A 10965-nucleotide genomic window follows, 5' to 3' on the forward strand; every position below is an offset into this window, starting at 1 on the left:
GGCTGGGTGCCCCTCTGTCTCACACGTGTCCTTTCCAGCAACATTGCTGGGAGATCTTCAAGCAGAAAAGTGGAGATTTGCTGAGGAAACTGGGCCACTACCCTCAGAGCGAGAGGGGTGCTGTGTGTTCCTCAGGGCTCTAAGTCCCAACTTAGGGGGGGCACCCACAGTCTCCCCTTTTCTCCTCCCCAGGAGGGTTTCCAGCCTAGGGAGAATCTGCTGCCAGAGAAGCGGACTCCTGGGAGCTCCCCCCAACCTCCCTCATCCATCAGGAAGCCCCTGTCCTTCTGGAGCCCCACCACACCCCAGGAGCCCCCACAACCTCCCTAGAGCTTCATGACACTGATCCCCTCTAATAACTGAACTGCTCAGCTCAAAGTCACCCAAAATCTCTTGTTTCTGGGAGCCCTAGGGCCAGCAAGGGGAGACGTGGCGCCGTCAGACCTACAAACTGTGCAGACTGTCCCTCGGGCCCCGATTCCCAGGGGGCTCTCAGAGCAGGGGCATCCCTCGCGTGTGAAGGGCATGGAGGTTTGGCCCAGGACGTCCAGGGGCGTTTGGAGGCACAGAGAGTGGTGGTGGGGATGGCTTGGCTCTCAGGGGAGAGCGAGGGAGATGCAGGTGTCAGCTCCAGGGGCTGAGGATGTCCTTGGGCTGCTCACCAGGTGACAGGACCGAGCAGAACCACCCCGAGGCGGGTAGACGAACTGGTGGTGACCTGGGGCTACCCCCGAGACACCCGGGACTGAGCTGCCGGCTGAGTGAGCAGGATCACACCCGGGGCACATTGACCACCCTGCAGAGGGGGTCCAGAGCCGACCCCCGGGCTCACCCGGGCTTCACTGACAACCCGGCAGGGCCTGCTCCTCACGGGTCAGGCCAGTGGCTGGGGGCCCACATAGCACTGCCAGGGCCCGCTCGCCATCACCAGACCCGGGGGACACAGGGTCGTCCCAATCACTTTACCACGAGACAGTATGGTTTGCTGCCCTCCCTCCCCCTCTCCTCAGAGCCCCGTGTTCCTCACCCAGAAGCCCCCTGGGCATCCCCTGGACCCCGGAGTGTCCCTGGAGCCCCCAGAACCCAGCTTGGCCGGCAGCCTCACCTGACCCCACAGCGGTCCCAGAACACCATGTGGCTGCGGAAGGTCTTGTTCACGTCCAGGGCGATCTGTTTGGTTTTGGGGAAGAGACCTCAGGCTCCTCCTTCATTTCCTGTGGGGAGAACCCGGGGGGGGGGGACATTGTGAGGGACTCAGAACCCTAACTGTCACCAACTGCCATCCTAGCAGGGAGCACTGCTGACCACCATGTGAGGGTGTCTCACAGGCCTTCCTTGTTCCCTGTGATTCCAGGAACGGGCACAGGTGCCCACCAGCCCGGGGACCGGGTCACGGCTCCTGCCCAGGTGCTGTGAGCAGGGAAGGTTCTCCTGGGGGTCAGCCCTGGGCGAGAAGGGACACGGGGGTCAGCCCGGGCAGGGAGGGGACACCACGGGTCACGCTGAGGCTCTCCTCTTCCCCCAGCACAGAGGCCTCTCCAAGACTGAACACCAGGCTGGGCCCTGACCTTGCCTGCAGGGGAGGCTGCTCCCTGGACTCTGCTCCCAGGGCGCGGTCCCATCTCAGGGCACCTGAGTGCCTGGAGAGTCGGTGTCTCTGTCCTGGTGCCTTCCTGAGTCCTGATCCCCTCCCCCCAGGTGGGGCATGGCCCGGCCCGCTGTCCTCCACTCCCTGTCCCCACCTGAGAGCTCATTCTGCTTCGTCCAGCGGGAACCTGGCACCAACCACCTGCTCGGCCCCACTCTGGGCTCCAGGCCTGTCCAGGGTGCCAGCTCCCATCAGCCTGACGCTAACTCTGTCCACGAGGAGCTCAGAGCCCCGCAGTCCTGTCCTTCTCTGGAACCTGGGCCTACACTGCTCCATGGACAGAGGAGATGAGCTGGGGGCAGCAGGGAGGTGGGGGGGCCTTCAGGTCTGAGAGGCTCTGGGAGATGTTGGGGCCACCCTGGGTCCCCAGGCAGGTGGCCTCAACCCTCCCCACAGGTTCCCCTCAGCTCCTGCCCAGGCCTCCACTAAGGGCCCGACCTGGTGTTTCCCTGGGTTCCTGGATTTCACCTTCTCGATGTCTAGTAGACGCAACCACACCTGTCCCCGCACCTGGGGGACCCCTTACAGCCCCATGACGAGGTGCAGGAGGAAGGCAGTGCTGGTGAGATGGGCCCCAGGCGGTACCATGGATCCCGGGGAGCAAGAAGGATCTAGAAGATTCCAGCTTGAGCTCCCCGGTGTCCCCACAAGGAGCAGGACACCGTGGCCCTGACCTGACGCACCCCTCACTGCCCTCCTTGGGTCTCCACTTGTCTGCTCACTAGATCTCCCAGCAATGTTGCTGGAAAGGACACGTGTGGGGCAGAGGAGCACCCAGCCGTGGGAGGTGGGTGCCTGGTGCCACGTCCATGCGCCCTGCGGGGCCCAGAGGAGCCAGGGGGACACAGGGCCCCTCACACTGACCCCGCCTCCGGGGCTGTGGCACATTAACGGCAGCACATGTAGTGCTGGGACAGGGGGGTGAGGAGACACCCCTGGGGACGGCCTGGGGGATGGGGTCTGCAGACAGTTGGCCCCACACCCCCAAACCCCGGCCTGCACGGTGCCCAGGACAGGCTCTCACCTTGGCCCCGTGGGGGCCGGGCCCGGGCCCGGGCAGCTCCTTCTCCCTGGAAGGAGAGGGAAGCAGAGCCCCGAGGACCGGGCCCCGGCCCCACAGCCCCCACGTCTCGGCCCGGGGGTCTCGGTGGGGGGAGTGCTCCCCCAGGGAGGGCAGGGGCTGCCAGTGCTGAGGTCGGGAGGGGTAGGCGTTCTGGGGTTGAGAGGGTTGGTGTAGATGGTGGCTGGGTGGGGGCCCCGGCACCCCCTGAGGTGACCGGCCACTGTCCTGGGGGGACCCGCCTGAGAGCTGTCAGCACCACCCGAGTACCCCCGTGACCGTCTGGCTGAGGTCCCCCCGCCTCCCGGGGCCTGACTGCCCAGCGTCCAGCCTGCCTCTCCCGCACCCTGGCCGTGCCCCCTGCTGGCCCTTGACTCCCCCCCCCCCTGCTGTCACTCTGTCACTTGGGCCCATTTTCCCTCTTGTCCTGTTGGAGCCCCTGACCAGCCCCACCGTGACCCATCCAAAGGGTCCCTTGTCACTGGGTGGTGAGAGGGACTCGGGGGCCTGCGAGCTGCCCTGCTGGCCCCACATGGAGGCTGGTGCCTGCCTCTGCTACCCACCGTCACTCCCTGAACCGGCCTTGACCCTGTGGGCCTTGGGGCCCTGGCCTGGGGGTCAGTGAGGAGCACCCTCTGTCCTCAGCCCTACCGGACCAGCCTCCGACAGAAAGGACAACGCTCTCCCGAGCTCCTCACCCCCTGCAGCCCCCGCTGACCTGACTGGACGCCCCGATGAATGCAGCCACGAGGCTCTCCCCCAAACAGGCTGGACGCCACTCCTCTGAGGGCCCTGTGGCCTCCCCCAAGGTCAGCTCCTTCTTGCCCACGTCCCCGCTGTGTCTCCTGGTGTCTCAGCACCAGCCAAGCGCAGACATGGCTCTCAGAGGCCTCAAGGCCGAGACCCTGACCTGGGGGATGGGTCAGCCTCCAGAAAGACGTTCCTGCAAACGCAAACCACCTCTGAGAGGGATGAAGGCGTGTCCAGGGCACTGTGCAGAGAGCCGTGATGGTCCGTGACTCTGCACAGCGAGAGGTCAGCGTCGTCCCAAGGGCCCCGTGGAGACCCTGCTTGGCGAGCCTGCACCAGAGGGGCCCCGTGGTGGGGACCAATCAGATCCAGGAACATGGGGCTGGAAGCTGAGTGGCTCCTCTCTTCCCGGAGTACCGTGGGCTCCCAGAACCCTCTGAGATTGGCCCCCCACGACAGGAAGGGCCTGTCTGTCCAATGGGAGCAGCCTGACAGCCTCACCTGCTTCGACCAGCGACGATCCACCCCCCGGCCTCCCCTGCACCCGCTGTGTGATCACTGTCGTGCTTCATTTGCCCCTGATGCCTACACACCCTGCCTGAGCCCATCCTCTTGTCTTCATTCCTGCCTGGGCCCTACCTGCTCGGCTTAGACTAGGATCCCTGAGTGGGTCCCACCTATACTTGGCAGCTAAAACACCCACCTGGACATCAGGCGCTCCTGTGGACCATGATCCCCGTCTGGCCTTCACCTGCTCCTACTGGCCACAAAACCCACTTGGGTCTCATCTGCAGGACTCTGGCTATGATCCCCGCCTGGTACATAACTGCCTTTGCCGCTGATCATTCCCACTGGGCCCTACACCTCATCCCTGGCTGTGAAGCCTGCCTGGGCCTCACCTGGACCTGGTGACTATGATCCCCACCTGGGCTTCACCTGCTACTCTGCCTGTGATCCCACCTGGACTCTACCGCTGCCGATCACTACGATCCCATCACTTCCTCCTGATGCCCGGGAATGTCCCCTGGGTCTCACTTGTTCCAGATGACTGTGGTCCTTGTCCCGGCTGACCTGGCTCATCCTTGGCTCTGATGCCCAGCTAGGCCTCACTTGCTCTTGCAGGTATTGGTCCTCACCTCTAGTGTGCGCTCCAGCGTCTCTGCGCTCTCTCTGGGCCTCACCTTGATGGTACTTGGCTATTATATTGGCCTGTTCCGAGGCCAGCAGGGTCTCCAGGTCCTCCTTTATGGTGCTGCAAAATGCATCCAAGTGTGACTCCAGGAAACCCTTCAGAGAACACACGGGTGTCACTGCTCCCTGTTGAGATCCCCATCTGTCTGCCCAGAGCGTGGACACAACCCTCTAGCTCCGAGGAGGACATGCTGGGCTGGCACATCACACGCAGGCACTCGCTCTCTGTAGCTCGCCCACCTACAGGTCACCTTCCGAGCCCCTGTCCCAGGACACGCTGTCATGCTGAGACCTCGGAGCACCAGGGGCCCATGAGTCTCCGGGGAACTCTTGACCTGATGCCTGGGGTGACGACTCCCAGCCCGATGCAGCACCGGGAGCCGGTGGCATAGCCACTGAGCTAGTGCTCCTCCGTGCATGGTCTCCCTTCAATGCCACAAGCCCAAGCACCAAAGGGAAAAAGCAATGAACTGGACTTCATCAAAATTAAAAACTGATGCCTGCAAGAGGGTGAAAATACAACCCGCCATGAATGCAACGAGATGTGAATGGCCTGGCGATGGGTCTGGGGGCAGCTGGAGGGACTCTGTGTTCCCTGCCTGTGAGGAGTGTGCCCATTTAGGAGCCAGGAGGTCCCAGGAAGCCCTGCTCTGGCCCACACGGGCCAGTGGGATGTGGGTTCATCACCTGTCATTGTCCATGGGTCTAGGAAGGGCTGGAGAGGTCATGGCTTGAGTCTCCCCTGCACAGCACAGGGTTCATGAATGAGAGGGGGGTGGAGGGTGACTGCGAAAGGGCTGCTGGAGCTGCCTCAGGCTACTCTATTGAGGTTCGGGGTGTCTGGACCCCAGTCTGGGAGGCCAGCGCCCCCACCTGGCACCCATAGTCCCCACAATGTTGGAGGGGAGCAGGGAGCCACTTCTACTCACTTGTGACCTGTCGATGTGTGAGTTGCACCTATTGTCTAAGCCTGGGATCTTGGGGAGAGTGGGGAGGGAGTGTGGTAGAGGCAGGTACAGAGAGCACAAGTGCCTCCAAAGGCCTGAGGACACAGAGCACAGAGTGTGCCAGGCAGTGGTAACCATGGGTCACCACATATCCGCCCATGGTGGGGTCCCGCATCATCAGTGCAGTCACTGGGTCACTTTGCCCTTTGCCCTACACAGTGAAGGTCAACGGTCCCATGAGAGTGTCCTGGCACCACACAGGTGGGAAGGGTCTTGGCACCCTCCCAGCATCCTTCCCTCCCACCCTCAGGTCCTCCAGGCCTCCTGCCCTCTAGGTATCCTGGGTGTCACACACGTCCTACAGCTCCTAAGCATTCACAGCTTGCCTATTGCACTAAGAACATTTGAGGGGACCTGGGTGGTTCAGTTGGTTGAGTATCTGACTCTTGATTTCGGCTCAGATCGAGATCTCAGATTCTAAAGCTTGAGTCCCATTTCGGGGGCCCTGGGCTTGGGTGAGAGTCTGCCTGAGATTCCTCTCTCCCTCTGCCCACCCCCCGCCCCACTGCTTGTGAGCCCTCATCAAATAAAAACTTTAACAGATTTAAATTTAAGAACATTTGAGAAATCTTTATTCTATCATTTCTGCAAAGGTGCCTTCTTATTTGTGTGGCTGTTTTACCGCCTTTCATGGATCCACTCTCATTTCTATTAGAAGCCCCTGTTGTTTAATATTTATTGAAGTAGAGTTGAGATGCAATGTTACATTCGTTTCAGGAGTACGACGTAGGGACTCGATGATTCTGTCCATCATTCAGCGCTCCCCGTATAGAAGTGTAGCCACCATATATCCCCGTACAGATTTATTATAATGCTATTGACTGTATTCCCGATGGTTACTTTTTAAATATCTGTGACTTGTTTTATAAACTTAAGATTATACCTCATAATACTCATCTCTGTTGCCCATCTCCCACCCACTTCCCCTCTGGCAATTCAACCAAGGTGATACTTCACATTAAGAAGACAAAGCAAAAACCCTTATGGTCATCTGCATCGTTGCAGAAAGAGCATCTGACCAAGTACACCTTAAAACACAAATGGGTTTAGACGACACATCAACAGAAAGTGACCATGTATGAAAGCCCATACTAACATCAGAGTGTAGTAAAAGCCTGAAATTACTTCGCTTTGGAGCAGGAATAAGACAAGCCAGCCAGTCCCTTCTCAGCACTGGGAGTCCTAGCTGCAGCAATCAGAGAAGAATAGTAAAAGTCATCCCGCTGCTAAGGGGGATGTCAAACTGTCCTTATTCGCTGAGACGTTGTACTATAAATAGGAAACCCTAGAAATTGCTCCAAAACTTTTACGACTCCTGAGCGAATTCAGCAAGGTTGCAGGATATATAATCAACATACAAAAATCATTAGCCTTTCTATGTACCTACAAAAAGCTATCCAGAAAGAATTTAAGAAAACAAACTCTCAGTAGCATCAAAAGGAAAGAAAGGTAACCAAGGAAGTGAAAGATTTGTGCACCAAAAACTACCCAACCTTGGGGAGACACCCTGTGCCCAATGGTTGGAAGGTTTCCATACTGTTGAAATGTCCATAGTACCCGTAGCCAGCCTCACCGTCACTGCGATTCCTGCCAGAATCACGATGGCAGTTGTTCAAAGTAGAGAAACCAACCCTCACGTTCCCACGCCCCCACAGATGACCCTGCACAGCAAACACAGGACAGAGGTGAAGAGCACAGCTGGACGCAGCACCCTCCGGAGCTCAAACCATGTTACAAAGCTACAGAAGTAACCGTGTAGTTCTGGGGCACCTCGGTGGCTCAGTGGGTTAAAGATGCAACCCCTGATCTCAGTTCAGGTCTCGATCACCAGGTCCTGAGTTCAAGCCCCAGGCTGGGCTCCACGGGGCCATGCAGCCTATTTACTAAACAAAACACAAAACCAGCCCACGGTGGTGTGTTTCTGGCATAAGCCCATGGAGCAGAATAGAGAGCCCAGAAGGAAACCCACCAACACAGGTGCCAGGAACACACAGTGGAGACAAGATGCAACTTCCCAGAATGCTCATTGGGCAAGCCTGACATCCCCGCATCCACCTGCTGAAGAAGGAAATTGGACCCTCATCTGACACCACCCACACTGTAAATCGACTCAGAACGGACACCATGCTTGACTCTAAGTCCTGAACCTGTAAATCCCTGAGAAGAAAAGGCAGAGGAAACCTTCCCCCTTGCTTTCCTATGCTCAAGAATTTTCTACTCTTCTGCCTTCTTTCACGCTGAGCAAGTTCCAGATCCCATTTTCCCACCGTCCGCCTTTGGAGGGTCGCTGTCCCATTGGCCTTACAATGGTGGCTGCTTTTCAACGGTTACCTTGTGCGTACTGCTATGGGGAGCCTGAGAAGGACATCACGCGTGTAAATCGCCTTCTTGTGCATGGCTTTTCCCCCTGAGGGACAGTCTCCCTGGGGCGGCATCAGGACGTCACACGCTGGTCAGAGCTAGCGTGTTTAGGGTTCTTGACAGTTTTGTAACGTGTAATTGTAATTTTGACGAGAATTTGTAATATTGTTTGTAAAGATAAAGAGTATGACGAACCCCCATATGTGATCACCCAGGTCCACCCCAGGGTCTCCGCTCACCACACCCTTCCCCGCAAGCAAGTGTGTCACAGCACACTTGAAACCTCGGGTCTGCTTTACCTGTAGTGGTCTCTGGACTTGACTTCGAAAACGCGGATCCCCTTTTGATGTATACCCGTAATGCAAATTCCCTCCTGTTTCCCAGAGTTTGTTTATGTAATCTCTACCCCCAACATGGGGTTCGAACTTACAACCCCGAGTCAAGAGTGGCATGCTCCACTGACTGGGCCAAGGTAGATGCCCCAGTTTTTATTGAAAAGGTTCACATTTTTATATTGACTCCTCTGGTCTATGTTGAGCTAATCTTTGCAATTCAGAACAAGATTCTTCCCGTTTTTTGGCATAAGATTGTCCAGTTATTCCAACACTCTGTTGAAAAGACCCATTCTCTAGGAAGTGACCTCTCTTCCTCTGTAAAAGAATCAATGCCCCTGACCGGCCAGGGTCTCCTCTGGGCTCTCTCTTCTGTTCCACTGATCGGTGTGTGTATCCGTCACTGACCCTGCAGGGGCTCCACTGCTAATACTTCATCGTTGGACTTGCGATCAGGTGACGTGGGGCTCACACAGTTATTCTCCTTTTCCCGAATCCTTAAGCTGTCCTACGCTTTCCATCTTTGCATGCAAGTTTGAGAATCAGCTTGTCTCTACCTACAAAAAGTCTCCCTGGGATTTTGATTTGGACTCTGTTGACCCGAACACCGTTTAAAGACAACCGATGGCTTTACTGCAGCAGACCTGTCGATCCCTGAGCATGGTATGTGTCCCCATCCGTTTCGGTCTTTCCAGGGGTCTTTCTTCAAAATGTTGCAGTTTTCAACCTATGCATTCCATGCAAGCTTTGTGTAGATGTCTCCAGAGTATTTGATTTTTCTTGGAGCTATTGTAGATAATATTTTTACCATTTCTTCCTTCTAAATATGGTTTTTCTATTGCATTCTTGCATCCCAGGACCTCACCAAACTTACGTATTAGTCTACAAGTATTTCTTATAGTTTCTTTGGGATTTTCTAATCATGTCCTCTGTGAACACAGACACTTTTCTATCTTTCCCACCTGGGTCCAGTTTTAAATTTTTCATTGGAGAGGCTTGGCTTCCAGTATGGTGTTGAATGAGACACAGAAGAGATTTCTCTCTTGTTGCTGGTGTTAAGGAGAACATCCCAGGCTTCTCCTTTACCCACGGTGTGTGCTTCTGTCTGTTATTATGGATGCCCCTGACTGGTTGAGGATGTTCCCTTTATTCTAACTTTCTGGGATATTTTTATCATGAATGGCTGTTGAGTTTTACCAAGTGCTCTTTCTTATCAAGTGAGATGATCTGTGATCTTTTTCTTTTTTTTAAAGATTCCTTTATTTATTAATTCAATAGAGACAGAGAAAGAGGCAGAGACACAGGCAGAGGAAGAAGCAGGCTCTCTGTGGGGAGCCCTATGCGGGACTCGATCCCAGGACCTCAGGATCATGACCTGAGCCAAAGGCAGATAGATGCTCATCCACTGAGCCACCCAGTGCCCCTGTGACCTTTTTCTTTAGATTATTAGCATGACAGGATATAATGATACACGTTCAACTGCGTGTTCAGGATAAATGCCTCTTGGGCGAGGTGTGTGTTTAAATATATATTATAGCATTTGAATTCACTGTATTTCTTTTTTTAAGATTTTAAAAATGTGTTTATTTGAGAGAGAGAGAGAGAGCAAGAAACAACAAGAGCTGGGGAGAGGCATAAGGAGACAGAGAAACAGGCTCTAGCTGAGCAAATACCCTGATGCAGGGCTCGATCCCAGGACCCTGGGATCATGACCTGAGCCGAGGGCAGACCCTTAGCTGCGTGAGCCACGCAGGCACCCTCTGAGGATATTCACGTGGCTCGTAGGATGTTTGTCTGTTGAACACTTTTATTTCTCTTTCTCTTTTTCTTTCTTTCCTTCTTCCTTCCTTCTCTAATTCCCTCCCTCCTCTCATCCCTGCTCCTGTCCTTCTCTTCCTCTCTGTCTCTCTCTCACACTCTGTTTCCCTCTCTATTTCCTTTTGCTCTTCTGTGTGGGTATCAGGTAATACTGTGCTCATGAGTTGAGACCTCTTCCCTCCTGTCCTCTTTTTCTGGAAGAGATGCATATAACTGGTGGTCTTTCTTCTCTAAATGTCTGGTAGAATTTTCCTTTGAAAGCATCTGGGGATTTTTCAGTTGGGGAACTACAAATTCCATTTAAAAAATTGTTATAGGGTTGTGATATTGTGCTTTATAATAAGTATGTTCATCCAGGTTCCTGGCTCACAGCTCACAAGACACATTGGAATTTCTGAGAGCAAAGGGCCCGTCTTCTGTTGCATAGCTTGGTCTCTTGTCCACAGTGGCTGAAATCCCTTCAGAGCCGTGAAGGTGAGGTGGTGTCTTGTTCTGCATTCCCAGCCCCACTCCACCACAGCTGGGTTTACATTCATGAGGGGACTACGGGAAAGCCCTAAGGTTAGGGGCTGGGGCCAGGAGGACCCAAATGTGACCTGAGGGTTGGCGCCTCCATCAAAACTCAAAAGGAAGGGCCGTCAGAGGGCTTCCAGGTGGGTGAACCACGTGCCAGGCCCCTGGCCCCAAACTCCATCCGGTAGAAGGGCCCAAGGACCCCTGCAGACCTCACCCCATGTGTCTCTCCATCAGGCCATTCATTTGTGTCCCTTCACATCCTTTGTCATAAACCTGTAACCT

At 55.4% G+C, this 10965-nt stretch overlaps 1 protein-coding gene and 1 long non-coding RNA gene across 14 annotated transcripts in view; one reads left to right on the top strand and one right to left on the bottom strand.

Annotated features, from left to right (window-relative positions):
• LOC112663204 (uncharacterized) overlaps positions 1–1957 on the bottom strand; it is an 8052-nt gene extending 6095 nt beyond the window's left edge. Inside the window, exons 1-2 of one of the 4 annotated variants that reach the window (XR_004806775.2) lie at positions 1569–1956; positions 1106–1214 (exon numbers count right to left, since the gene is read on the bottom strand). This is a non-coding gene — a long non-coding RNA (uncharacterized LOC112663204). Of the gene's footprint in view, positions 1–1105; positions 1215–1568 lie in introns of all 4 variants that reach the window. The other 3 variants (XR_004806776.2, XR_003139061.3, XR_004806779.2) reach the window with 3 other exon arrangements.
• LOC112663203 (uncharacterized) lies at positions 243–10692 on the top strand. Of its 10 annotated transcripts, none has more exons than XR_003139059.3 (4): positions 243–1147; positions 1289–1407; positions 1531–9012; positions 10525–10692. XR_003139059.3 is itself a non-coding variant. In XM_035701803.2 (3 exons), exons 1-3 carry the CDS (start codon positions 644–646, stop codon positions 1977–1979), a joined length of 1011 nt encoding a protein of 336 aa, XP_035557696.2. In that variant the 5' UTR covers positions 243–643; the 3' UTR covers positions 1980–6811. The 10 variants fall into 10 exon arrangements, 1 of the variants encoding a protein (XP_035557696.2); XR_004806771.2 differs by having other exon boundaries at positions 1292–1407; positions 1526–9012; XR_003139058.3 differs by having other exon boundaries at positions 1292–1407.
• The last annotated feature ends 273 nt before the right edge of the window (positions 10693–10965 follow it).

This window comes from Canis lupus, chromosome 18, assembly GCF_003254725.2.
Source record: "Canis lupus dingo isolate Sandy chromosome 18, ASM325472v2, whole genome shotgun sequence".
In the NCBI taxonomy this organism is placed as follows: Eukaryota; Metazoa; Chordata; class Mammalia; order Carnivora; family Canidae; genus Canis; species Canis lupus.